The sequence below is a fragment of the Saccopteryx leptura genome, chromosome 2 (assembly GCF_036850995.1).
Source record: "Saccopteryx leptura isolate mSacLep1 chromosome 2, mSacLep1_pri_phased_curated, whole genome shotgun sequence".
Lineage (NCBI taxonomy): Eukaryota > Metazoa > Chordata > Mammalia > Chiroptera > Emballonuridae > Saccopteryx > Saccopteryx leptura.
In genome coordinates this window covers 358203837-358231415 of record NC_089504.1, presented here as the reverse complement: position 1 = coordinate 358231415, position 27579 = coordinate 358203837, and the positions used below count along the sequence as shown (strand labels likewise).

The following is a 27579-nucleotide window of genomic DNA, read 5'->3' as shown; positions in this document are numbered from 1 at the left end:
GCTGGGGGGGCCGCTCCGCCCCGTGGCGCAGTTGGATTTTCCAACACAAACACCGCCCCCCCAACCCCGCCTCCTTCTCCTAGTCCCGCCCCTCCTCGCATCTAAATCCCCCCCCCCCCCCCACCGCTCGAGCTCCGCCCCGCCTTCTGCTGGTCCCTTTAGTCTCAGCGCAAGTGTCGAATAAGATGCTGAATGGAGATTGCGGAGTTCGAGGTGCAGCTGTACAGGACCCAGCACCGATCCCTGTCGGACAAACCCCTTTTCCACTTGTATCACGTGCCTTTCCAAAGCAAGTGCCACTCTCCATTCCAGTCCGGCACCAAGACGTACACCGTCTTTAGGCTCTACTGCCTTGCTCGGTGGTTCGAGACCACGCCCCTGTGCCAAGGCCTTTCATTTCTTGCTTTCCCCGTCCAGTAGCAGCTCTGGAAGCCCTCCTGTCCTCTTCCAAGTCCAGGCTTCCTCCCCAGATCCCTCCATCCCATCTAGAGACTTAGGGCTTGTAGTCTTGGATGTTTTACTACACTGAACTGCAATACAATTCTTCCATCTTTACAGCTAGCACACTAGGTATCTCCAGGGCCCCATCACAACAAATTCAACCAAGGTCAAGGCTTAAGTGAGGTCCAGCCTCAGTCTGAGATAAATTGCTAGCTTTGGCTCCTAGAGTCTCTGACGCTCTCTCAAAGCGGGGAAGAGGAGGAGGCCTTCTCAGTTGTCCAGGCTCATGAGTAGAGCAGTGCCCCTCTTGATCCAATGATCAGATGTCATGGTTCCACACCGGAGGTCGATGCCAATGACAAAGGAGGCTCTGTCTGTGCTGCCTGCCCGGTTCGGATAGTAATAGCAAGGACAGGCATACATACCTGAGGGAAAGGAGAAGAGGAGGAATTGGATCCCTGCAGCCTCTGGGAAACCAGGTGGGGGAGGCAGGGAGCAGAGGATGGGTTAGGATCAAAACTAGGGGTGAGGCAGGCAGGTCTGAAGGAGTGTCCCACCCTTGGCACTCTTCTTTCTGCTCTCTGTAGGCCGGAAATGGATCGTGGGCATGAGGCAGACAAGCTGCATAGGCTCTGCCTCCACCAAGCAGGAGCTCTTCCTGTCCCAGCCGGCACCCTCCAGGTACAGGCCTCGAACCCAGACACCATCCTGCGGAGACATGGGGACAGGTTGGGGGGAAGTCAAGACCACTGGTTGTCAGCACCTCTGACCTGACATATCTCTCCTTCCTCAACCAGTTACCCATCTTTGCTCCCAGGACCCTCCTCCACCAGACCCGCCTTTGCTCAGGGCCCCCGGCACATCTGGCTCCCACCTTGGGTGGATACACTAAGTTGCTGTCATCCACGGTGGAAACGATAAACTCCCAAGAAAGGCTATCCACTGAAATCTGAGGATTGAAAGTGAGGATAAGGGAGGACCCCCGGAGAGGCGAGCAAATACATGTCCCCAGCATCCAATCCCTATCCCACTTTCCACTCGGCTCACATTGTTTTGGCGAGCTGAAGACTGCAGCACAGCAGTGAGGAAGCCAGTGGGAAAGGTGAAGCCTGATAGCCAGAAGATCACAGGAGGCCGGGCGCGACTAGCCCACAGCTCAAACTGTTCCACACGCAGGGCCAAGTCCCGGGTCCACGCAGCCAGTGGCTTTTGTGAGGGATATGCCTAGAGGATGAGGCAGTGTGTGTTCATTCATTCATTTATGTGTTCCAGTCCTTATTTTGAGCACTCAGAGCATATATAAGAAGAAAATGTGATGTCAGACCCTGCTCCCCAACTTCAGTTGGGGAGGAAAGAAGCATAAAATGACAACTTTTTTTTCTTAAGTGTAAAGTGGGGAGGCAGAGTGACAAACACCCCAACTGACCTGGGATCCACCCAGCAAGCCCCAACTGACCTGGGATCACCCCAACTGACCTGGGATCCACCCAGCAAGCCCCCTACTGGGAGATACTTTGCCCATCTGGGGTCCTTGCTCTGTTGCTCAGCAACTGAGCTATTTAACGCCTAAAATGAGGCCATGGAGCCATCCTCAGCACCCAGGGCCAACTTGCTCCAACCAAGCCATGACTGTGGGAGGAGAAGAGAGACATAGACAGAAAGGAGAGGGGGAGAGGGGGAGGGGTGGAGAAGCAGATGGTTGCTTCTCCTGTGTGCCCTGACCTGGAATTGAACCAAGGACATCCATACGCCAGGCTGACACTCTACCACTGAGCCAACCAGCCCAGGCGAAATGACAACTATTAACAAAAGTAGCAACAGTAATAGTAACCAGTCACCATTAGTGAAGCACCTACTAAGTTATCACAGTATTGGGAATCCTTGAAGCATCTTGAGGAGGTTAATAACTTGCCCTGAGTAAGTTTCTAAGTTAATATCTTGTGCAAAGTCAGTCAGTGAACCAGGTTTCCACCTTGAACCAGCCAGGCTTCAAAGTCCAGGCTTACTGCATTTTGCTATATGCCTACCAAGAACCAGGACATTGGGGCACAGGGGTGAAAGGAGAGCTCGTTGGAGTAGGATCAACAGCGGTGTAATCTTGCCTTTCCCCAGAGCGGAGGGACATGGGCATCGAAGATGCAATTGAAAATCTCTTCCAGGCTTGTAGACATGACGATGAGGCCCTGGATACCTCTTTCCAGGTCTGTCAGCGAGTGCCTGAGCAGGACAGGGTGGAGGGTTAGAGAGGGGTGGTCCTGGAGAGCCTGAGCAGGACAGGGTGGAGGGTTAGAGAGGGGTGGTCCTGGAGAGCCTGAGCAGGACAGGGTGGAGGGTTAGAGATGGGTGGTCCTGGAGAGCCTGAGCAGGACAGGGTGGAGGGTTAGAGAGGGGTGGTCCTGGAGAGCCTGAGCAGGACAGGGTGGAGGGTTAGAGAGGGGTGGTCCTGGAGAGCCTGAGCAGGACAGGGTGGGGGGTTAGAGAGGGGCGGTCCTGGAAGAGTCGTCCTAGGCAGGAGCTGAAGGCCTCTCCCTGACCCCTCCCCACATCCCGCAGTCCCTCTCCATCTTACAGGATGGTCTCCATAAGCTTATTGTATCTCTGGATCTCCTGCAGAAGGACCACATTGAGAGGGGAGGGGTCCAGAGCCAGCACTTTTCGGGTCCCCTCATAGTCGATCATCTCAGGGATCTTCTGTTTTACATCAGTGGCCAACTCGAGGACCTGGCAAGGCAGGAGCCCTGAATGCAGCCCTCTCTTCCCCATGGCTTCCCCCACCCGAGGGGTCTCCTCTTCCTACTTTCTCTTCCCGGCTCTGGCCTCCAGCCCTGGAGGGTGTAATCTGGGGTTGCAGGGAAAGCAAAGTCTCGAAGAGGGTCCGTGCCTCAGTGATCTGGGAGGCCACATCTGCATTGGGGTGCTGGCCAAAGGCCTCAGGGGGGTCCATGCCAGGCAACATACTGATGTACTCCTTGTAAGAGGCCAGGCTCCCATCCTTAGGGATGAAATAAGTCTCCAATACCGACAACCTGTGGAGCCACAGCATAATTATCAGCCCACTGTGGGTACTCTGGGACCAAGACCCCTGTCCCTACCTATGTCCCATTTGTCCAATTCTCTGCTCTTGCTCTTCCTCGCGATCCCACACACTCTGCCTTCTCCCAGTCTCATGTTCTCTCCTCAGACACTTTCCCTGCCCTCAGTCCTGCCACCGGGTCTCTGTGTCCTCTAGCCCGCTGCTCACTGCCACCTCCCCCTCACCGGTGGAGGGGGGTTGATAGAGATTGGTCGCAGAAATAGTCATTGATGTAGGTGGTGAGCAGGCGCCGGTCCCAGTCATCTGTGACGTGCCCCCCGTAGTTGATGCCAGCAATGAGGTACTTGAGTGCATCCCAGGGTGTCTCCTCGTACTCATCCAGGTAGAGGCTCAGCAAATTCTCCGACACCTGTGCATGGGCCCAGCACAGACACCCAGCGCCACACACAATTACTGCAGGAACTCTTCTAATGGGGTGCTTTTTTTTTTCTTTTTTTAACTTTTCCAATGGGGCTTTAACATGGGCTTTTGGATATTCCCGCAGGGGAGCCCTGGAGTATAAGGAGGGAGGGCTGGGATAAAGGACCCCAGCTGAGAACAAACCTCAAAGTCGGAGTCATTGAAACCATAGGTAATGTTCCAGCCAAGCTGCAAGAACTTTTTGCGTTCAAGTAACACAGAGTGGAAGAAGCAGAGTGCAAACAGCAGCTTCTTATACTTGACAGGTTTGGAGCAGCGGGTGAACTGTGCTTCTGTTATCAGTTGGTAGAGACGAGTCATGTTGGCCTTCAGGCCCTGGGGACAATGAGTTCAGAGAAGGGATGGCAGTGTCTTGCTCAGCCCTGCCACTAGCGTCACTGGGTAGAGTTGTGGAGTTGCTCACTGCACACACACACCGGCAGAAGGGCTGAGTGGAGGCTGAAATCCAGCCCTTGACCTGCATCCAGCACGTGCATTCACAGGTCTGGGTGCCTTTCTGGAATTCACACACCAGCACTCTGTGGACTAGGGGCCGCCCTACCTTCTTGTCCTCCCACTTTTTTTTTTTTTTTTTTTTTACAGAGAGAGAGAGTCAGAGAGAGGGATAGATAGGGACAGACAAGCGCGGAGAGAGATGAGAAGCATCAATCATCAGTTTTTCATTGCGACACCTTAGTTGTTCATTGATTGCTTTCTCATATGTGCCTTGACCGCGGGCCTTCAGCAGACTGAGTAACCCCTTGCTCGAGTCAGCGACCTTGGGTCCAAGCTGGTGAGCTTTGCTCAAACCAGATGAGCCCGTGCTCAAGCTGGCGACCTCGGGGTCTCGAACCTGGGTCTTCCCCATCCCAGTCCAACGCTCTACCCACTGCGCCACTGCCTGGTCAGGCGTCCTCCCACTTTTTTCTTCTTCTTTTCCAAGTGAGAGGAGGGGAGGCAGAGAGACAGACTCCCACATGCACCTCGACTGGGATCCACCCAGCAACCCGTCTCAGGCCAACGCTCTGCCCATCTGGGGCCGTGCTTGCAACTGAGCATTTTTTAGCCTCCGAGGCAGAGGCTCCACAGAGCCATTGTCAGCACCCAGGGCCAAGGCCCAGTGTGCCTGAATCAACTGGGCCATGGCTGCAGGAGAAGGAGAGAGAGAGAGAGAGAGAGAGAGAGAGAGAGAGGGAGGGGGAGGGAGGGGTAGAGAAGCATATGGTCACTTCTTCTGTGTGCCCTGACGGGGATCAAATCCAGGTTGTCTGCACACCAGGCTTATGCTCTATCCACTGAGAAAACCACCCAGGGCCATACATATTTTTTAATGTAGAGATTCTTACAGAGAAAATGACAAATTATTATTGAAATACTCAATGGAGAGACATACTGTCCTCATGAACTAGGTGGCTCAACATCCTAAAGATGTGTATTTCTTCCAAATCAATCAATAGGATATTGTGGAGCTTGACAAGCTGATTCTAAAAAAAATTTTAATTGAATTTTATTGGGGTGACACTGGTTAACATAATTATACAGGTTTCAAGTGGCCAATTCTACAACACGTCTCTGTAGCTGAATCTAAAATCTACGTTAGAGAGTAGCCTGAAGAAAAGCAAGGAGACTTTCCTCCCCAGCTATCAAGAATTATTATAGACCCCCTGACCAGGCGGTGGCGCAGTGGATAGAGCATCGGACTGGGATGCGGAGGACCCAGGTTCAAAACCCCAAGGTTGCCAGCTTGAGTGCAGGGTTGCTGGCTTGAGCCCAAGGTCACTGGCTTAAGCAAGGGGTCACTCGCTCTGCTGTAGCCACCCCCTACTCCCCGTCAAGGCACATATGACAAAACAATCAATGAACAACTAAGGAGACTAAGGAGCCACAATGAAAAATTTATGCTTCTCATCTCTCTCCTTACCTGTCTGTCTGTCCCTATCTGTCTCTCTTTGTCACACACACACACACACACAAATTACAATAGATCTATATGGTAATTAAGACAGTGTATCATGAGCCTGACCTGTGGTGGCTCAGTGGATAAAACATTGACCTGAAATGCTGAGATTGCCAGTTCGAAACCCTGGACTTGCCTGGTTAAGGCACATATGGGAGTTGATGCTTCCTGCTCCTCCCCATTCCTCTCTCTCCCTCTTTCTCCTCTCTAAAATGAACAAATATAAAAATATTGGGAGCCTGACCTGTGGTGGTACAGTGGATAAAGCATAGATCTGGAACACTGAGGCTGCCAGTTCGAAACCCCAGGCTTGCCCAGTCGAGGCACATATGAGAAGCAACAATGAGCTGATGCTTCCTGCTCCTTCCCTTACCCACTGCCTTTCTCTCTCTCTCTCCTCTCTCTAAAATCAATAAAATCTTTTCTTAATAATTAAAAAATAATAATAGTACTGGGAAAATTGGTTATCCATGTGGGAAAACTGATTATTCACATAGAAAAATATTAGACCTCTACCTCATTCCACACACACAAAAATCAATTTGAAGTGACTAAAAATTTATATGTGAAAGTCAAATTGTAAAACTGTTTTTGAAGACAAGTATAAGTGAGTAACTTAATAACCTCGTAGCAAGCAAAGACTTCTTGAACAAGACATAGGAGCACAAACCATAAAAAAAAAAAGGAGACAGCTAAATTCAACCTGATAAAAATTAAAAATTTCTATTCACAGCCCTGGTGGGATAGCTTAGTTGGTTAGAACATCTTCCTGACACGCCAAAGATCGCGGGTTTGACCCTCGATCAGAGCACACACTGGAACAGATTGATATTTCTCTCTCTCCCTTCCTCTCTAAAATCAACAGATAAATTTAAATTTTTTTTTCTATTAACTGAAAAATAACATAAAGGAAAAAACCCACAAAACAAATAACTGACAAAGGCTTATGATCTGGAATATTAGAACTACAAAAACATGAAGAATAGCATGAATAAATATCAAGTAGGTAATGTTGAATGAAAAAAGCAAGTTGCAGAGGAATCTATATGTAATGGACATGCTATCTATCGGTCTATCTAGCATGGTTCCATTAGCCATACAAACTTTTGTGTTAAAATTGTAAAGAAAAGAAAGTGACAAACACAACATTCAGAATAATGACTTCTTTTGAGTGGGGAGGAAAAGGCATGAGATTTGGGAGAAGTGCATTGAGACTTCAAAGAAAATGATAATTTTTCTTACATGGGAGGATGGGCACACAGGTATTTATTGAATCTTGATCCTTTATATGTTGCTAATATTTCATAAATATTTTTGAATCTACTTTTTTCTTTTCTACTTAATATTTAACTTAAAAAATACAGGATGATACCCCAAACTGGGGGCTGTGATCTATGGGGACTCTCTGATTTGAAGTAAAACTTAGATAAACCACTTTCCCCTCAACTATCCCCTCAACGACTTGGGCTGACTTTGTATATCCTGATGTGAAAACTGGCCTCTTTCCCAGGACAATGGAATGACAATGCCTGATCGAGAATGGATCCTGTGGGGGGGGTGTGTGTGAGGAGTTTAAAGGCCATGATTAAATCATTTAACAAAATTAAATATGTAATAGATTTAAATTAAAATATTGTATCAAAAAAATTTTTTTTTTGAGAGAGGAAGGGAAACAGGGGCAAAAGGAGAGAGATGAGAAGCATCAGTTCATAATTGCTTCATATTAGTTTTTTTTTTTTTTTTCTGAAGTTGGAAACCGGGAGGCAGAGAGACTCCCGCTCGCGCCTGACCGGATCCACCCGGCATGCCCACCAGGGGGCAATGCTCTGCCCCTCTGGGGCGTTGCTCTTCAGCAACCAGAGCCATTGTACTGCCTGAGGCAGAGGCCACAGAGCCATCCTCAGCGCCCGGGCCAACTTTGCTCCAATGGAGCCTTGGCTGCGGGAGGGGAAGAGAGAGACAGAAAGGAAGGAGAGGGGGAGGGGTGGAGAAGCAGATGGGTGCTTCTCCTGTGTGCCCTGGTCAGGAATCGAACCCGGGACTCCGTACGCCAGGCTGACACTCTACCACTGAGCCAACCGGCCAGGACCTAGTTGTTTATTAATTACTTCTCATATGTGCCTTGACCAGGGGGCTACAGCAGACCGAGTGACCCCTTGCTCAAGCCAGTGACCTTGGGCTCAAGCCAGTGACCTTGGGCTCAAGCCCGTGACCTTGGGCTTCAACTTAGCAACCTTGAGCTCAAGCCAGCAACCTCGGGATCATGTCAATGATCTCACGCTCAGGCCGGTGACCCTGCGCTCAAGCTGGCAAGCCTGTGCTCAAGCCTATGAGTTCACTGCTGTAGCTGTGACCTTGGGGTTTCAAACTGGGGCCCTCAGTGTACTGGGCTGATGCTCTATCCACTGCGCCACTGCCTGGTCAGGCTGTATCAATGTTTTGAATTTGGCAACTGTGCTGCAGTTTTACAAACATCCTTATTCTTAGGGTTGAGCCATTTACATGGAAATACACTGAAGTGTTTAGTGGTAAAGGACCATGATACGTATACAGACCTGACTTTCTGGTGGTTCAGAAAAGGTGTGTATGTGGGAAGAGAGAGAAACGGAAGAGAGATCAAATGATCTGGCCAAGTGGGGCAAAGTGGTAACAATAGATGAATCTGGGTAGCACACAGGTGGGTGTTCTTCATATTATACTTATTCTTACAACTTTTCTGTACATTTAAAATAATTTCCAAATAAAATATTTTAAAATATTGGCCGCTTTGTTAGCTTCCAAAAGAAATCCAGTTGTACCAAGTAAAGCCTGAATGTTCACTCCCACTGAAGATCTGGCAGATTGCAGGAAGCTCTGCCTCTCACAGAAAGCACCCCTGGGCCAAGCCAGGGTGGACTCCCTCCCGTCCGAGCCGCCCCATTGCTGGGCCCTGTCTGCCTCCTCCTGGGCTCACTCCGGGTCACTGCCTCCCAGCTCATCATGCAGACCTAAATAGCACCTACCTCCAGACCTACGCACCTCTACCCATCACAGGGTGCTGGCAAGGTACACGCCTCTTTTAGAAGGCAAAGAAAGGGCCCTGGCCGGTTGGCTCAGCGGTAGAGCGTCGGCCTAGCGTGCGGAGGACCCGGGTTCGATTCCCGGCCAGGGCACATAGGAGAAGCGCCCATTTGCTTCTCCACCCCTCCGCCGCGCTTTCCTCTCTGTCTCTCTCTTCCCCTCCCGCAGCCAAGGCTCCATTGGAGCAAAGATGGCCCGGGCGCTGGGGATGGCTCTGTGGCCTCTGCCCCAGGCGCTAGAGTGGCTCTGGTCGCAACATGGCGACGCCCAGGATGGGCAGAGCATCGCCCCCTGGTGGGCAGAGCGTCGCCCCATGGTGGGCGTGCCGGGTGGATCCCGGTCGGGCGCATGCGGGAGTCTGTCTGACTGTCTCTCCCTGTTTCCAGCTTCAGAAAAACGTAAAAAAAATAAATAAATAAAAAAAGAAGGCAAAGAAAAACGAACGAAAACTGTTCTGTTACACTGGGGATATATTTCTAGACTGACATTTTTTGTTTTTTGTTTGACATTGTCTTTAATGATTATTGATTTTAAAGAAAGGAGAGAGAGAAAGAGGGAGGGAGTAGGAAGCATCAATTCGTAGTAGTTGCTTCTCATGTGCCTTGAGCTGGCAAGCCTGGGGTTTTGAACTGGCAACATCATCATTCCAGGTCAACGCTTTATCTACTGCGTCACCACGGGTCAGGGCCTTGCTTGAATTATTTATTTATTTATTTATTTTTGCACACGCGCAAGAGAGAGAGAGAAAGAAAGACAGACAGACAGCAAGGGAGAGATGAAAAGCATCGGCCCATAGTTGTGTCACTTTAGTTGTTCATTAATTGCTTCTCATAGAGTTTTGATGGGGGCAGGAGGGGCTCAAGCTGAGCCGGTGACCTCTTGCTCAAGCCAGCAACCTTAGGCTTCAAGCCAGAGACCTTTGGGCTCAAGCCAGTGACCGTGGGATCACGTCTATGACCCCACGCTCAAGCTGGTGAGCCCGCGCTCCAGTGGGTGACCTCGGGATTTCATACCTGGGTCTTCAGTGTCCCAGGTTGATGCTTTATCCACTGTGCGACCCCAGTCAGGCATTGTTTGAGATTTTCAAATGGAGACACAGAATGCCTTTTTGTTGGCAGAAAAAAAATAAAGGTAAATAAAAATAAACTTTAAATATATTCTTTTTCAAAAAATTTAGTGGCACCTGATTGGTGGTGGCATAGTGGATTGAGTGTCCGCTCGGGACGCTGAGGGCGCTGGTTCAAAACCCCGAGGTTGCCCACTGGAGCACAGGATCGTGGGCTTGAGTGCGAGATCATCAACAGGATCCCAAGGTCACTGGCTTGAGCAAGGGGTCACTGGCTCAATTTGAGCCCCTGGTCAAGGCACGTGTAGGAAGCAATCAATAAAAACTAAAGTGAAGCAACTACAAGCTGATGCTTCTCATCCCCCCCCTTCTCTCTAAAATATAAAAATAAAAAAATTAGTGGCACTATGCCCTGGCCGGTTGGCTCAGTGGTAGAGCGTCAGCCTGGCGTGCAGGAGTCCCGGGTTCGATTCCCGGCCAGGGCACACAGGAGAAGCGCCCATCTGCTTCTCCACCCCTCCCCCTCTCCTTCCTCTCTGTCTCTCTCTTCCCCTCCCGCAGCCCAGCCAAGGCTCCATTGGAGCAAAGATGGCCCGGGCACTGGGGATGGCTCTGTGGCCTCTGCCTCAGGCACTAGAGTGGCTCTGGATGCAACAGAGCGACGCCCCAGAGGGGCAGAGCATCGCCCCCTGGTGGGCATGCCGGGTGGACCCTTTCGGGCGCATGCGGGAGTTTGTCTGACTGCCTCCCGGTTTCCAGCTTCGGAAAAATGGAAAAAAAAAAAAAGGGATTAGAGTTGAAATCAGGAAAAGGACAATTTCTCTACCAAGCTGTGAGAGGAAGATATCCAGGATGAGAAAAGTTGGAGTGCAAGGACTAAGTCTTGAGATACAACCACAGGACAGGAGGAGAAAGCGGCACAGAAGTAATAAATGATGTGGCCAGAGACAGAGGGAAAGCCAGGTGTGTCAGGGAAACCAGGGAAAGGGACAGTCAGCTTTGTTAACTACCCAGGGTGTTCAAGGAGGATTTAGAACAATGAGAGATCTCCATGTATGCATGCATTCAAACAGTGCTTATTTGATGAGCATCTACTGCATTCTGGCTCCTGTGCTTGTCCTAGGATGAGCAAAATGGTGAAAGGAAAATAAAACACAAAGGCTCTGCCTTCATGGAGCTCACAGACAAGAGGAGACAGGTATTAGTGGGAATCACACTAACACATGGAAAATTACTACAGCAGCAAGATCCAGAAGGAGTGGGAAGTGCTTTATAAAGAGGGCGTCACTGGGATGTTGACCTAGACATGGAGGCCAGAGGCTTCCTGAGACTAGAAGGGGCAAAGAAGGGGGTGCTGAGGAAAAAAGAAAGAGCAGCATGTACAGAAGCCTTAGGGCAGGAGAATGCAGGTTCTATTGAGGAAGAACAACAAAAAGACTTAAAAATTGCATGGGCCAGTTGGCTCAGCGGTAGAGTGTCAGCCTGGCATGTGGATGTCCCAGATTCGATTCCTGGTCAGGGCACACAGAAGCAACTGTTTCTATACCCCTCCCCATCTCACTTCTCTCTTTCTATCTCTCTCTTCTCCTCCCACAACCATGGCTCGAGGGTTGGAGCAAGTTGGCCCAGGGCTCTGAGAATGGCTCCATGGCCTCATCTCAGGCGTTGAAATTGCTCAGTTGCCAAGCAATGAAGCAACAGCCCCAGATGGGCAGAGCATTGCCCCATAGGGGGTTTGCTGGGTGGATCCTGGTCTGGGCACATGCAGGAGTCTGTTTCTCTGTCTCTCCACTTGTCACTTAAGAAAAATTTTTTAAAATAAAAATACATTTAAAAAAGATTTAAGAATTAATGGTGTAGGTACAGCAAAGATAGGGAAGGGGAGAATAGCGATGTGTGAAGTTGGGGAGGTGCCTACTGGAATACATAGGCCATAATAATAAGAGTTTTAATCTTGTCTAAAAGCAATGAAAAGCTACTAAAATAAGCATGGGGTAAATGAGTGGGATGTATCAACATGATCAGATTCTTTTTTTAAATTAAAAAAGATGAAATACTGCCATTTGAGACAAGAATGAACATTGAGAGAATCATGCTAAGTGAAATAAGTCAGACAGAAAAGGACAGGAATCGTATTATTTCACTCATATTTGGGATATAAAACAAAAAGCAACAGACAAAACAAAAAGGAGCTCATAGATACAGACAACATGATCAAATTTTAAAGGATTGGTATAATTGCATTTAATGGTGACCTCGTAAGGTGGAAGTTTCAATAGAATTGGAAAGAAGGAAGGAGAGGGGCTGGAAGCTCAGTCAGTGTGACATTGGGGAGAGAATGTGAGGAAATGCTGGGAGACAGGTAAGTTCTGTGCACTAGTTATTTACTTGCAGTGTTTCAGTTTCCTGTCTGTAAAATGGCTTAATAGCACTTACCTGATAGGGTGTGTGCTTATTAAATGCACTAATAAAAGTAAAGCACTTAAAACAATGCCTAGTACATAATAACACTAAAAAAATATTCAATATTAGCATTATGTTCTGAGAGTTTGGCACAAAGAGGAGAAAGATGAGGTAAAAAAAAAAATTTTGTTTTTAGAGGACAGTAGAATCAAAATATGTTCTTGTTAAGGTTAAGCCCTCTGTCTGAGCGGAGGCCGGCAGGAGGAAAGGCGGGCCAGATGGTGTGGCTCTCTACAGTCGCCTGTACCTTTGGTGGCTCTGTGGTCATCTTGATGCTGGCCTGTAAGATCGAGATAGGGAAGCTTGGGTGCGGGCTGGAGCTGAGCCAGAGGCGGAAGGAAGGGTGAGGGTCCTCCACCTGCAGCTGTTCTATCAGTTTGTCCAGATTAGGCATCCAGGACAGTGACAGATGGCAGTTAGCCAGGAACACCCAATGTCCTGCAAAGAGATGCTGGATTTAGTGGGACCTGTTTCCTAAGCCCCATCTGTCCCCACATTATCCATCTGAGTGTGTGTGTGTGTGTGTGTGTGTGTGTGTAAGTGTCAAAAGGCTCAGGTCTGTCCCTCCCAGGGCCTTCTGGGAAAGTGGGCGCTATGGTAGTTTGATTGAGGCTGGAGTGGAACCATGGCCAAGGGCGGGGGAGAAGAACAAGATGCCACTGACCCTGGGCCCTGACCGGTTGGCTCAGCGGTAGAGCGTCAGCTTGGCGTGCAGGAGTCCCGGGTTCGGTTCCCAGCCAGGGCACACAGGAGAAGCGCCCATTTGCTTCTCCACCCCTCCCCTTCTCCTTCCTCTCTGTCTCTCTCTTCCCCTCCCGAAGCGAGGCTCCATTGGAGCAAAGATGGCCCGGGCGCTGGGGATGGCTCTGTGGCCTCTGCCTCAGGCGCTAGAATGGCTCTGGATGCAACAGGGCGACGCCCCAGAGGGGCAGAGCATCGCCCCCTGGTGGGCAGAGCATCGCCCCTGGTGGGCGTGCGGGGTGGATCCCGGTCGGGCGCATGCGGGAGTCTGTCTGACTGCCTCCCGTTTCCGGCTTCGGAAAAATGAAAAAAAAAAAAAAAGAATGCCACTGACCCTGAATGACACCCTCTCGGAGGAGCCGAGCGGCAATGGGGGCCTGGCCCTGGCCCAGGGACAGGGCGTGGAAACGCTGAGCCATGCCTGTGTGCTCTGCCAGCTGGAGCAGGGCACTGGTGGGGTCCACGCCAGGGGACAGGATGAATACCAGCGGGGTTCGTGGGGTGGAGTCCTCCAGCACCTGCCAGCACAGGGCATAGCCTCAAACAGAAGGCCATGTAACACGAGCGGGGAGAAACAGACTGGGGAAACATATATGGCAGACTGGAACGGGGAGAGGGAGAAGGGAAGGACCCAGGACTGGTGTGGGTGGGGCAACCAAGCCACTGACCAACTTCATGTTTAACACTGGCGGTTCCACGAAGCGGGATCCCAGGTTGGAGACAATGAAAGAGGTGACACAGAATGCCACGCGGTCCTGGCGCAGGGAGCGAACAATCAGCATCCGCTGCATTTCATTGCAGGTGTTCTCCCACTCACCTGGGGACGAGTCGAGCTGTTGCAGGGAGAGGCTGGAAGAGCAGGGGATCTGAACGAAGGGGCACCTGCAGGGAATGCCTGGCCAGGAGGCAGGTGGGAGGGGAACCTGGGAGGAGGAACAAAAACTAAAGGGACGGGTAAGCACATGGGAGGAACAAAGGGACGGGGGGGGGGGGCTGCGGGGGGCAGACAGGAGCAGGGGTCCCAGACGGAGGCACCTGGCAGCATAGCCTTCTCCGGGGTGGCATTGGTATACCACAGGTTCCAGTCGCGAGGATACTGTTCAAAGGAGTTCATGAGGCCATGGAAGTTGGTTAGTTTGTCTAGTTCTGTGATGTTGTCCCAGTAGGCATCTGCAAGCCAGCTAGTACATGGGTTATCCATTTGGCCCTCCCGATCCAGGACCTAGGGGGAAGGAGACACTGGAAAGGGATTGACCAGGAACACCTCCCCAAATAACGTTACCTTTAAAAAAAGTTTTTTCTACTGTTTTGAGAGACAGAGTGAGAAGCATCAACTCGTTCCACTTAGTTGTACACTCACTGATTGCTTCTGGTATATGCCCTGACCGGGGCTTGAACCCAGCCTCAAGGCGATGCTTTTTCCACTGAGACACCCAGCCAGGGCTGGCCGAGTTATTATTTTTTTAAACATGGAAAATTCAAGCTGAGTTCTGCATGTAAGAGAATGAAAAAAATGAATACAGAAATCCAAGATGGATTGGAATCCACCTTTATCAGGGAAATAAATGTAGGGATTTAGTAAGTGTCTCAGCTGCTGTGCTGAGATATCCCAGTTCAAATTTAGGGAGCTTGCGCCCTCTGGTGGTTGCCTTCTACAACTGGTAGCCTCACACTTCAGAGAGGCGCAAACTGTTAGTTCACTCACTTATTCGCTCTCTTGAACAAATATTAATTGTTCACCACCTATAAGTTTTTTAAGCACTTAGGAGACATCCATGAAGAAGAAGGACAAATATTTCTGCCCTTAAGGAGCTTTTTTTTTCAACATGGGAGGGAAGATAATGAACCAGAACATAAATAAGTAAATTATCTAGTATATTAGAGATTTTCCAGTGCCATGGAAAAAAATAGAATAAGTTGAGGAGGCTAAGGAAGTCTAAAGTGCTTGGAGGGAGTCTGAAGTATTAAATGAGAAGGTCAATAAGATCTTAGCGGGGTGAGATTTGAAGCAAGTATTGGAGGAGGTGGGAGAGGCCAAGTGTGGACACCTGAGGGCGCAGTTTCTGGCAGAAGGAACAGCCGTGCAAAGGCCCTGAGGTGGGACATGCCTGCGAGAGCAAGGAGGCCTAGGCAGCTGGAGTGGATGGAATGAGCTGGATAGTGGGAGAGGACATCCATGATGGGGCACCCATTTTAAAACAATTTCTCCTGCCACTGTGTTGAGAGAGCGGGAGTGGGGGCGTGTTGGGAGGCTATTGCTAAAATCCAGGTGAGAGGTGAAGTGAAGGCATCAGAAGAAATGAAACCGCTGTCCCAGAGGCTGGGCGAATGACTAGCCCAGGCAGAGCAACGCGGCATCGTGGTCTGGCAGTTTCAGGGCCCACGCGAGGTTAAGGTTCACGGATTTAAAGTGAGTCCCGTCCGTATGGGTGTTTATCTCTAGCCGCGTTCAGGGGCACAGGCCACACAGGAACTTCAGAGCTGGGTCGAACCAGAGTGGTAGTTTTGCTGAGCAAATGCAACACAGGGGGAGGTGGGGGAGGGGCCGAGGTGCTTGCCAGGCAGACAGTAGCATGGTAACCGTTCTGCAAGCTAGGGAAGCAGTGGCTTGAGAGGCGGTGAAAGAGTAGCAGGCTCATGCCAACCAGTGGGTCACAGGTAAAAGGGGCCTCAAAGTCCCGCTTGTCATGTGAGCAAGGGAGCATGTGGGAAGTCACCCCCACAGCCCATGGGAGCTCACCGTGCCCTGCTCCTGGCAGTCCTCAGCTCACTCGCTGGAGCCGTGGGTCTTACCCTCTGGGTCCGGAGTCCTCATCATACTGGCCACCATTCCTAGCCTGGACCACCCACACTTGGATGTGCCCTCTGCCCAACTCACCACACCCCCACGTAGAAAGAAGTTGTACTCGTCCATGTTGAGCTTGCCCGAAGTCTCCAGGATTTTGGCACACATCTGAAAACTGAATAGTAGCTTGTGGCGCTCGAAAAGGGTACGGCAGGTGTACCTGGGAGAAGGGGACAGGGAGGGTGGAGGAGGCAGGACACTCGATATACGTCCTTGCTGAGCGAACATCATACAATCACAGAATCCTACACAGAAGGACTTCCACCAGCATCTAACTCAAATCTCCTCCTATAAACAGCCAAGCACGCAGGAACCTACAGAGAGCACATGATTTTCCCAGAGTTCACTGGCAAAATCGATCATTCAGTTCTATCAAAAAAACAAACACAAGAAACCTCCCACCCAACACTGTCTGGACCCTTTCTGCATGCCAGGCACTGTTCCAGGTCCTGGAGACACAAAGGAGAATCAGCCAGAGTCTCTGTCCTGGAGGAAGTCAGATGGCATGGGAAGGACAGATGAGCAAGGCCACTGATGATGGAATGATGTGATGAATTCTATATGGGGTGGCAGTGGTGTCAAGGGGTTACAGGGCAGGGCTGCCCGCCACGCCTGGCGGGCCCAGGGAAATGTCTTAGAGGAGCTGCCCCAAGAGAGCGCAGAGCAGAAGCGGATGTCGAGGTGGGGGAAGGGGGAGCAACCTGGAGGGCTGTCAGTGTTGCCCGGCTACCCAGTGTAGGGAGAGGCGAACCCGGGGAGGCAGGTGCCGGCCAGATCACGGAGGGCTCCTGTGCCTTCCAAAGAGGCTAAGCTAGGATTGGCATGGTCTGATATGTGTTTGGAGGCTGTCACAGACAGCAGCAAGAGGACAGACGGAAGAGGGACAACGTTACGGGCAGGATGACCTGCTAGGAGGTAGTCACACAATTCAGAAAGATCACGAAGGCCTGGACTAAAGGGCAACTGTAGCAGTGGGGAGGACTGGGAAGGGACAGTTTGCAGGATTCGTGAGCAAAACCTGGTGACCGATCTGAGAGGCAGGGAGAGGGAAGAGCCAAGGAGAACTTCTGCTCTCTAGCTTGGGTGACTGGGAAGTGGGTGTTGGTGCCCTTCAGGGGTAAGGACCTTAAAGGAGAAGGGTAGATAATGAATTTGACCTGAAACAAGCTGAACTCGAGAGCCCTGTGGGGTGTCCATGTAGAGAAGTCAGGGACTCAGAGTGTGACCCACAGACTATGAGTGGCAGTGTCCCCTGGGAGTGTCAGACATGCAGATCGTCCGGTCCCACCCCCAACTTACCGAACCTGAACCAACATTTAATAAGATGCCCTGTGTTTTATAAGCACACTGCTATCTGAGAAGTGCTGGTATAGTAGGCAGTTGTATACAAGTCTACTGCTCCAGGGTGTGCTAAAGATATAAAACTAGTAGTAGTGAGCCCACAGGTGACAGTTCAACCAAGACAGTGGATAAGCCACCCAGGAAAGGCATATGGGGAGGAGAGCACAGGATCAAGATGGTGGCACGGGGAAGCACTCGGGCAGAGGGAGCAAGAAGGGCGCGCAGTAGAGCCAGCCTCCGGGCCTGCTGCCCAGGGTGTGTGGGGCGCAGGCGCAGACCTGTAGACAGCATAGGTGTGGTACTCGTTCAGGTAGTCTATGCGGTCCTCCAGCTTGTTGCTGCGGTGGCTCTTGTCAATGCTGAGGACGAAGAGGCCAATGTAGGCATCCAGCGAGAACTGGTACATGGGGTCGATGCGGCCCATGTCGTTGAGCACGAAGAACAGCACAGACGCCCTCTGGGCACACGGGCGGTAGGCCTATGGAGGGGGGCAGAGTCAGGGGCCACAGAGGGCACAGCAGGAGGGAAGGCTCCTCCAGCCCAGGGGATCCGAGCTGGTCTTGCTGGCCAGCGGGCCTGTGCAGGAGGGCACAGAGCTCACCTCGCGGGCCAGGTCAATGTTGATCTCTGTGGTCTCACTGGTCTGCAGCTGCTCGGTCACCTCCGTGGCAGTGACCTTGGAGGTCTGGAGGGTGTTCACCAGCTGCACATCGTCGAGCAGGGAGCCTGTGGCCTCGTTCAGCAGCCTGCAGGGAAGCCCAGGGGCGCACGGATGGAGGGGACAGAGGGACGGGGACTCCGCTAGCCCCCTGGCGGGCGGGCTGTGCCTGTGGAGGGACAGGCGGGAGGGCGGGGGCCGCTCTCACCGAAGAATCTCATCCTCCAGCTCCTGCAGCTTCCTCTTGCCAGCAGCGATGTTAATGACGAGGGAATCCTTCTGCTCCTCCAGCTCGGGCCGCTCCTTCCGGACCACAATGCCCAGCAGCTGGGCCTCCAGGCCCTGGAAGCACACCCGGGCTTGTGGTGAGACTCGCTCCAGTCACCTTCGCCTTTCTCATCCCTTCACACCTGCCCAACACAGTCTTAGCCTCTTCTTTATCCTGCCGACTACAGCCCTGCCCGCTTCAGCCGAGGCCCCTGGTCGGCAAACTACGGCTCATGACCCACGTGCGGCTCTTTGGCCCCTTGGTGTGGCTCTTCCACAAAATACCACGTGTGGGCGCTACCTTGATACGGAATGTACCTACCTATATAGTTTAAGTTTAAAAAACTTGGCTCTCAAAAGAATTTTCAATCGTTGTACTGTTGATATTTGGCTCTGCTGACTAATGAGTTTGCTGACCACTGCTAGGTCATCGCAGGCAGCAACCCCCACCCACCTGTTCTTTGACTGCAAAGTTGACGATGGTAGTCTTGGCTGAGGTCTCCGGGCTGTAGTGAGGGTTGGAGAGCTTGGTGGTGATGTAGAAACGGAAATTGGTATTGTATTCCACCTCCTTATCTCCAATGCGAACCAGCAGCCGCCCACCTGCTCCCACCGGAGGGCCAAGGACAGAGACCTAATGTGACCAGGTGTGAGCAGACCCGTTCCCCTACCAGCATCCAGTGGCAGTGACTCAGCCTGCCCTAATGATCTCAGCCCCAAGCAGTCTGAATGGGGGGATGGATAAGTAGAGGACACAGCCAAAGAGCCAGCCCTTTCCTTCCTAGTGTCCTACTTGGCAGGTCCTTGGGATCTGCCCCACAATCCAACCCCACAATAAGCCTGGGCCCTGACCAATTCGACTTATAGATTTGTTGAGCACAGGATTGAGTGTGGGGTCCAGATATTCCTGCACGTTTTGAAGCAGCACGGGGTATCCAAACTGGATGGCCTTTTCTAGAATTTGAAGGTAATCTCTCATCTGTAGGTCAATGATCTGAAGGCCCTAGTGAGCAAGAAAAAAAGATGGAAGAAACACAAAGGGATTCAGAGAAAAAAATGGCCCAAGGCTTGGGAGGAGATTCTAAGGCAGGGGTCCCCAAACTTTTTACACAGGGGGCCAGTTCACTGTCCCTCAGACCGTTGGAGGGCCGGACTATAAAAAAAACTATGAACAAATCCCTATGCACACTGCACATATCTTATTTTAAAGTAAAAAACCAAAATGGGAACAAATACAATATTTAAAATAAAGAACAAGTAAATTTAAATCAACAAACTGACCAGTATTTCAATGGGAACTATGGGCCTGCTTTTGGCTAATGAGATGGTCAATGTGCTTCTCTCACTGACCACCAATGAAAGAGGTGCCCCTTCCGGAAGTGTGGCGGGGACCCAATAAATGGCCTCAGGGGGCCGCATGCGGCCAGCTCCCCAGCCTAATACCTGGTTCCCTTCCATGTTCTTGATCCATTTCAGGGCCTGGGCCTGTGGATCAATCATCAGCGCCCACCTGGAGGAGGAAGTGTCCGTCAGAAGACAGGCTCTGCCCTTACTCCTCTCTGTGCTCCCAGCAGCATCCTTACCTGTTGCCACGGGTGACGATGATACCGTTCTCCGTGGAGAAGGCATCCGAGGGCAACCCTTGGATGTTCCAGTCCCGAACTTTGGTAGGATTGGACAGGAAGTTATCAAAGGTAAAGCGAGGTGAGCAGGGAACCTGGAGCTCCCAAATCTGGGGAGGGAAGAGCCCAGAAGTTCAGCCCGGAGATCTGAGCTCCACACCCCTGCCCTTCCCCGATATCTCTCATTACCCTCAAAAGGCCCTGGTCTCAGGGCCCCAAATCTCACTCATGCCTGAGCCTCACCTTCCTGATCCAGATCTGGTTGACAATCTCATCCCGGTAGTTGGTCAGGAAGGGTCCCATGTAGGACAGGAAGGCAGCTGCCAGGACACAGTCACCCACCAAGTAGCCCAGGTCCTCATCCAAGCCCTGGAGGACAGGAGGGAAATCAGAAGCCTGTCAGGGCCCCCAGCAAGGGGAGACCCTTGGAATGCTTTGAAGGCATTCTCCTCTGAACACCACCCAGATCAAAGCAATTCCCTCTCCTAAACCTTTGTGCCCGGAGAACTCGAACCTGGTTCTAATTACTTTTGAGTTCCCCATCTTCCACAGCAGTTCCATTTCTATTCTGGTGATAAGGTCTAATCCTTTCATGAAACCGGGAGCTCACTGACGGTGAGGAGACAAGAGGCCCCACCACTGTTTCTATCCCGCTGAGATGCTAATTAAAGGGCCCTCCCTTGGGCTCTCTAGCTCTGCCTAAACGCGGAAGCAGATCCCTACTGGCACAAAATCTTGCCCTGGCCCGATAGCTGGGTTGGTTTGCGCAATGGTCGGCAAACTCATTAGTCAACAGAGCCACATATCAACAGTATAATGATTGAAATTTCTTTTGAGAGCCAATTTTTTTAAACTTAAACTATACAGGTAGGTACATTGTTATTAACTTAATTAGGATAGTCCTAAGCTGGACTTTGCCAGCACGTGGTATTTTGTGGAAGAGCCACACTCAAGGGGCCAAAGAGCCGAAGGTGGCTCGTGAGCCGTTTGCTGGTTTGATCCCCAGTCAGTGCACATACAGGAACAGATGTTCCTGTCTCTCTCTTGCTCTCTCCATTCCTCTCTTTAAAATCAATTTTAAAAAATATTTTTAAAAAGTATCTTTACATAAAAAAAAAATTATTTCGTTCTTCTCACCAAATGTGAGGAAAGGAAGGGGAAGAACTCCTATCCCCTGTTCTTGGCCGTCCCTACCCCCGGGGTTCCTATTTCCCTGACTGTCCCTCAGCCGCAGGGGATGGGAGCTCTGGGCACTTGTCCACAGGGAGGAAGCAGAGCCCGTAGTACAAGTGCTCTCACCTTCACCGTCTCCTCCCACCGGGCCTTCTCACCAGCCAGCCCGGCCACCAGCATGCCAGCCCGCTCCAACTTCAGCTCCATGTCCTTGGACTTCTCGCGGAGCTCCTCCTTCTGCGCCAGCTTCTCGTCGTACTGTTTCTTCAGCATCTCCAGTTTCTCGGCCACCTGGGGGGAGGGGGTGTCGTCAGCGTGTAGGACTCAAAACACTGGGCTTGGGGCCAGATCGTTCTGGGTTTAAATCACCAATCAGCTATTTTGTGGCTGCATGACCCTGGGTCATCTCGGTTTCCTCGTGTACAACATAAGAATTATAACACCTACCCTCTAGGATTGTTGTAGGGAGAAAAAAAGATAAAATATGTGTGGTAAGTTTTCTTTCCCTTCCCTCCACTACTCATTCCTTGAGCCCAGAAATTACTTAGCAATGAAACTCAAAGCTGGGTAGGAGACAGACCTTGTAGCATAATAACCCACACAAAGTATGTTGGCAGGAGAGGTTCAGAGAGCACAGAGATGACTGTCACTCCATGCCAGAAGCCATACCCATGGTGTGACCTTGAAAGAGAAAGAAAAAGCTAGAAATTAACCTAGGAACTGTTGGAGAGAGAAAGAGCGAGTCCATTCAAGGAAAAGGCCCATGTTCAAGGCCCCACACTGGAGATGAGGACCCGGGAACATCTTCATCTGCTAGAGAAGCCTCCCTCACTTCACCACCACCCTATGGCTCTGCTGAGGTTGGGATGGATGGAGCAGAGAACTGATTGAGCCTCTTCTAGGCCCTGGTATATATGCCCGACTGGCGAATAGAAATTGTTTTTAAAAGCTGCAAAATAAGCTTGTGGGTGATTGAACCATTATTTTATATAACAGGTCTACTGATTGACATTTGTGTCTTTCCAACATGTTCCACTATGAGTGCTGCACTGAATGTCCTTGTAGGGGCATAAGTACATCTTGATGCTATTTATTTTTTTATTTTAATTTTGTTTAGTTTGTGAATAAGCAACTTAAAAATTCAAAAGGCATAAAAGCATGAGAAGTCTTCCTCCCCACCCTGCTCTCCATCCACCCAATGCCTTCTCAAGGTAGCCAACGTGACCTATTTCCTGAGTATTCTTCCAGAGGCACTCTCCGCATATACAAGTGTATTCTACACTGCTGTTTCCTGGATTATCAATTTTAGACTATTTCTATTGACTTTATGCTATAATAAATGAAGATTTAATCCCTTATACAGCTACACCATTACCCCTTTCTCTCCACTTCTTTTTTATTTATTTATTTACTTTAACATGTACCACACGCCTCTTTTATTTTTTTTTTATTTTTTTTTATTTTTATTTATTTATTCATTTTAGAGAGGAGAGGGAGAGAGAGAGAGAGAGGAGAGACAGAGAGAGAGAAGGGGGGAGGAGCTGGAAGCATCAACTCCCATATGTGCCTTGACCAGGCAAGCCCAGGGTTTCGAACCGGCGACCTCAGCATTTCCAGGTCGACGCTTTATCCACTGCGCCACCACAGGTCAGGCTATTTTTATTTTTTGTATTTTTCTGAAGTTGGAAACAGGGAGGCAGTCAGACTCCCGCATGCGCCCGACTGGGATCCACCCGGCATGCCCACCAGGGGGCGATGCTCTGCCCATCTGGGGCGTTGCTCTGTTGCAACCAGAGCCATTCTAGTGCCTGAGGCAGAGGCCACAGAGCCATCCTTAGCGCTCGGGCCATCTTTGCTCCAGTGGAGCCTTGGCTGTGGGAGGGGAAGAGAGAGGCAGAGAGGAAGGAGAGGGGGAGGGGTGTAGAAGCAGATGAGCGCTTCTCCTGTGTATCCTGGCCAGGAATTGAACCTGGGACTCCTGCACGCCAGGCCGATGCTCTACCACTGAGCCAACCAGCCAGGACCTTCTTTTTTATTTTTTTTAGGTGAGAGGAGGGGAGATAGTGAGGCTGACTCCAACATGTGCCCCAAGCAGGATTCACCCGGCAATACCATCTGGCGCCGATGCTCAAGTACTGTGCTATTTTTAGCATCTGAGGTAGAAGTGCTCCATCGGAGCTGTCCTCAGTGCCTGAGCCATGCATGCTTGAACCAATCAAGCCACTGGCTGTGGGAGGCAAAGAAGGGGTGAAGGGGAGCAGGAGGGAAGAGAAGCAGATGGTCGCCTCTCCCGTGTGCCCTGACTGGGAATCAAACTTGGACATCCATACACCAGGCCAACGCTCTAGCCACTGACCCACTGGCCTGGGCATCCCTCTACTTCTAATAATTTTGGTTCTTCTGCTGATTATCCTTATAACTTTAAATAACATATTCAAACCTCATTTCATAATATCTACAAAAGCATTGCTTAATCTTCCCCTCACCCCCCAACCTGCATTCACCTCCCAACATTTTCAGCTATAATTTTTACATTATCAAAGTTGATAACATTCCCACTCAGAAGCCACAAAAGTCTCCTGTGCTTTGTCTTTAGGTTGATTATAAAGGTTGACCACCATAAACAGCACCGATGCTATGACCTGGGCTGGTGCCCAGTGTGGACCAGGTAGCTAGCTGAGCGGCTTGTAGCTAAGACATTCTGAGATGCACAGTGAACTGTGCATGCTGAACTGGTCTTTATTTATTTATTTATTTATTTTTTAATTCATTTTAGAAAGGAGAGAGAGAGAGAGAAGGGGGGAGAAGCAGGAAGCATCAACTCCCATATGTGCCTTGACCAGGCAAGCCCAGGGTTTCGAACTGGCGACCTCAGCATTTCCAGGTCGACGCTTTATCCACTGCGCCACCAGAGGTCAGGCCTGAACTGGTCTTTAAATATTGTTTTGTTACCACTGATGATGTTTTATCTTTCAGAAATCTTTATTGGTTGGACTATATTATATATCTCTGATGTTTTCTGATTTTGTTTTGTTTTTGTCTTATAGTCCTATTTTTTAAAGATTTTATTTATTGATTTTAGAAAGAGGAGAAAGAGAGAGGAAAGGGGAGAGGAGGGGGAAGCATCAACTTGAAGTAGTTGCTTGTTGTATGTGCCTTGACCCGGCAAGTACAGGGTTTCGAACCGGTGACCTCGGCGTCCCAGGCCAATGCTTTATCCACTGCACCCCCATGGGTCAGGCCATTGTAGCATTTTAATGCTATCATTTAATCTTACTGCAAAACCTCCCATGTACTATGTTAGATAATGTGACATAATTTGGAATGGGAAATAGAAAGTAAATTTTCAACCTTGAGTATATAATTGCCTTGAAGTAGATTAAGATGCTGTCCTGACCCATTTCGGGGCCTTCAGGGCAATTTCTAAGCCAGTGGTTCGTAACCCTGGCTGCATGTCAGAACCGGGCCTTTGGAAATATATTTTCGGGCCTCAAACAAGGGAGTAATGGTTAAAGCTATTTACTCAAGATTTGGATTGATGTGCGGATACAGTTGGGCTCGGGACCTCTTTCCAGAACTCCAAGCCCTAGAGCTATGTATGGGCTTTCCCACTGCTGGCTGGCTTGGACAGCAAAGCTCTGAAAAGGCTATTTCCAGGCTCTGAGAACCTCTGAGGACCAGAGATTTGGACTTACTTGGCCTGGGGTGGAGCCCACCATCAGCACAGCACTCTCTGCACGTGGGTGAGCCAGGGGGCCTGATTCTGAGTCCCATTAACAGGGGCATTTGGCTCTTATACCTCACAGCCTATGTCACAGTGACAAAGGAGAGATTTTGGTAACATGTCTGCTTACTCTTACCAATTAGGGGTTCTCAAGAGACCTAACACCAGATGCTCTGTCAATATCTAATGAATGATGCTGGTGGCAGCTGACCCCAAAATTCCATTTCTTACACATAAAGAAAACAATCCCTAATTATTTGGCCCAAGATATGATTTGTCCAGAGGGATTACCACATCTGTGATTATTCATGTCTGAAGATGGTGAAGAGATCTTCATCCCATCTGTGGTGAAGAGAGAGTGAAAGAGTGAAGCTTTCATGTGGGGTCGGGAGGTGACACTGGCAGCAGGAACGGGGCAGGGACACATGCAGACAGAAGCCCACTTGCCCAGCCCGGTTGTTTCTGCACAAACAGAATCAGGAGAAGCCTCAGGGAAACTTCATTCCCAACAGCCAAGACGTGGCGACAGGAAAAGACCGGGATGAACTGCATGGCAATGGCCACGGAGTCAGGAAGTGTAGGTTCTAGCCCAAGTCTGTCAGTAATGAGCAAGTAAGTCACTTAATCTCACTCAACCCCGGGCTCCCATCCAGGCTCGACCAGGTTGTTCTTCAATGTTGGTTTTGGTTAAAACATTTTGAGGAACATGCCTGTGCTTTCCCTTCCCTTCTTCTTCCCTCTCAGGCACGCATGTCCTAGAGCAGGGGTAGTCAACCTTTTTATACCTACCGCCCATTTTTGTATCTGTTAGTAAAGTAAAATTTTCTAACTGCCCATCAATTCCACAGTAATGGTGATTTATAAAGTAGGAAAGTAACTTTACTTTATAAAATTTTTTTTTCTTTTTTTTTTTTTTTCTGAAGCTGGAAACGGGGAGAGACAGTCAGACAGACTCCTGCATGCACCCAACCGGGATCCACCTGGCACGCCCACCAGGGGCAACGCTCTGCCCACCAGGGGGCGATGCTCTGCCCCTCTGGGGCGTCACTCTGCAGCGACCAGAGACCAGAGCCACTCTAGCGCCTGGGGCAGGCCCAGGCCATCTTTGCTCCAATGGAGCCTTGGCTGCGGGAGGGGAAGAGAGAGACAGAGAGGAAGGAGAGGGGGGGGTGGAGAAGCAAATGGGCGCCTCTCCTATGTGCCCTGGCCGGGAATCGAACCCGGGTCCCCCGCATGCCAGGCCAACGCTCTACCGCTGAGCCAACCGGCCAGGGCCTACTTTATAAAATTTATAAAGCAGAGTTACAGCAAGTTAAAACATATAATAATGATTACTTACCAAGTACTTTATGTCAGATTTTCGTGAGGTTTGGCAGAATAAATCTTTATAAAACAACTTACTATAGTTAAATCTATCTTTTTATTTATACTTTGGTTGCTCCGCTACCACCCACCATGAAAGCTAGAATGCCCACTAGTGGGCGGTAGGGACCAGGTTGACTACCACTGTCTAGACCAGTGGTCCCAACCCCCGGGCTATGGACCGGTAAGAATAAATAACTTACATTATTTCCGTGTTATTTATATTTAAGTCTGAATGATGTTTTATTTTTAAAAAATGACCAGATTCCCTCTGTTACATCCGTCTAAGACTCACTCTTGATGCTTGTCTAGGTCACGTGTTACATTTATCCGTCCCACCCTAAAGGCCGGTCTGTGAAAATATTTTCTGACATTAAACCAGTCTGTGGCCCAAAAAAGGTTGGGGACCACTGGTCTAGACTATAAGGGTTCCCATGAGACTTGCAACCACAGTGCAGTGGGCGGCGGCAGCTCATCCCGGGCAAAGCCCTGACCCTGTCTCTAAGGCCCCCTTTTCTCCGACTGTCCAGTGAGCTGACAGCAGCCTCGCCCAGACTCTCTTCTGTTGCTTCCTTTATCCTAAGCCCTTCCTTGTGTCACTGTTCCCAGCTTCGATAAGCATACTCTTTTGTAGATTAATTAATTAGCCTGACCAGGCAGTGGTGCAGTGGATAGATCATTGGCCTGGGATGCAGAGGACCCAAGTTTGAAACCCCAAGATCGCCAACTTGAATGCAGGCTCACTAGCTTGAGCGTGGAGTTGCTGGGTTGAGTGTGGGATCATAGACATGACCCCATAGTCGCCGGCTTGAGCCCAAAGGTTGCTGGCTTGAAGCCCAAGGTCACTGGCTTGAGCAAGAGGTCACTTGCGCTGCTGTAGCCCCCCTGGTCAAGGCACATATGAGAAAGCAATCAATGAACAACTAAGGTGCTGCAATGAAGAATTGATGCTTCTCATCTCACTTCTTTCCTCTCTGTCTGTCCCTATCTGTCCCTCTTTCTGTCTCTGTCTCTCTCACGAAATAAATAAATAAGTTTTAAAATTAAGTTTAAAATAAAGTATTTTGAAATAGCATGCCCATCTTTGGTTATATAAGAATTTAAAACTTCTATATAGTTAAAGATAGTACCAACAAAGTTTAAGGACAAGTGTAGGTCAAAAGAATTGGAATCAATGACTATACCCACCAAAAAGGAAATGGTTAAACAGATGATGGTTAGCCATCCACTGGAACAGCAGGCAGTGGTAAAAAGAAAGCAGCTATCTTTAAGATATAGACAAATAAGATAGGAAGGTGAACAACAGTGTATATAATATAAAAAATGAAAAATAGACATTTGTTTAAGCATAGAACACCCCTGGATG

General features: G+C 49.9%; 1 protein-coding gene across 1 annotated transcript in view; it reads right to left on the bottom strand.

Annotated features, from left to right (window-relative positions):
- Positions 1 to 283: 283 nt before the first annotated feature.
- DNAH2 (dynein axonemal heavy chain 2) overlaps positions 284 to 27579 on the bottom strand; it is a 108643-nt gene continuing 81347 nt past the window's right edge. Inside the window, 23 exon segments of the mRNA XM_066364801.1 lie at positions 284 to 866; positions 999 to 1149; positions 1316 to 1390; positions 1489 to 1665; positions 2544 to 2658; positions 3011 to 3201; positions 3203 to 3467; positions 3700 to 3884; positions 4079 to 4270; positions 12728 to 12918; positions 13556 to 13739; positions 13890 to 14038; positions 14257 to 14443; positions 16100 to 16226; positions 17686 to 17885; positions 18009 to 18153; positions 18274 to 18407; positions 18787 to 18935; positions 19185 to 19335; positions 19776 to 19842; positions 19916 to 20064; positions 20198 to 20323; positions 21254 to 21418. Of these exon segments, the coding sequence (XP_066220898.1) occupies positions 712 to 866; positions 999 to 1149; positions 1316 to 1390; positions 1489 to 1665; positions 2544 to 2658; positions 3011 to 3201; positions 3203 to 3467; positions 3700 to 3884; positions 4079 to 4270; positions 12728 to 12918; positions 13556 to 13739; positions 13890 to 14038; positions 14257 to 14443; positions 16100 to 16226; positions 17686 to 17885; positions 18009 to 18153; positions 18274 to 18407; positions 18787 to 18935; positions 19185 to 19335; positions 19776 to 19842; positions 19916 to 20064; positions 20198 to 20323; positions 21254 to 21418 (3630 nt within the window). The 3' untranslated portion in view covers positions 284 to 711.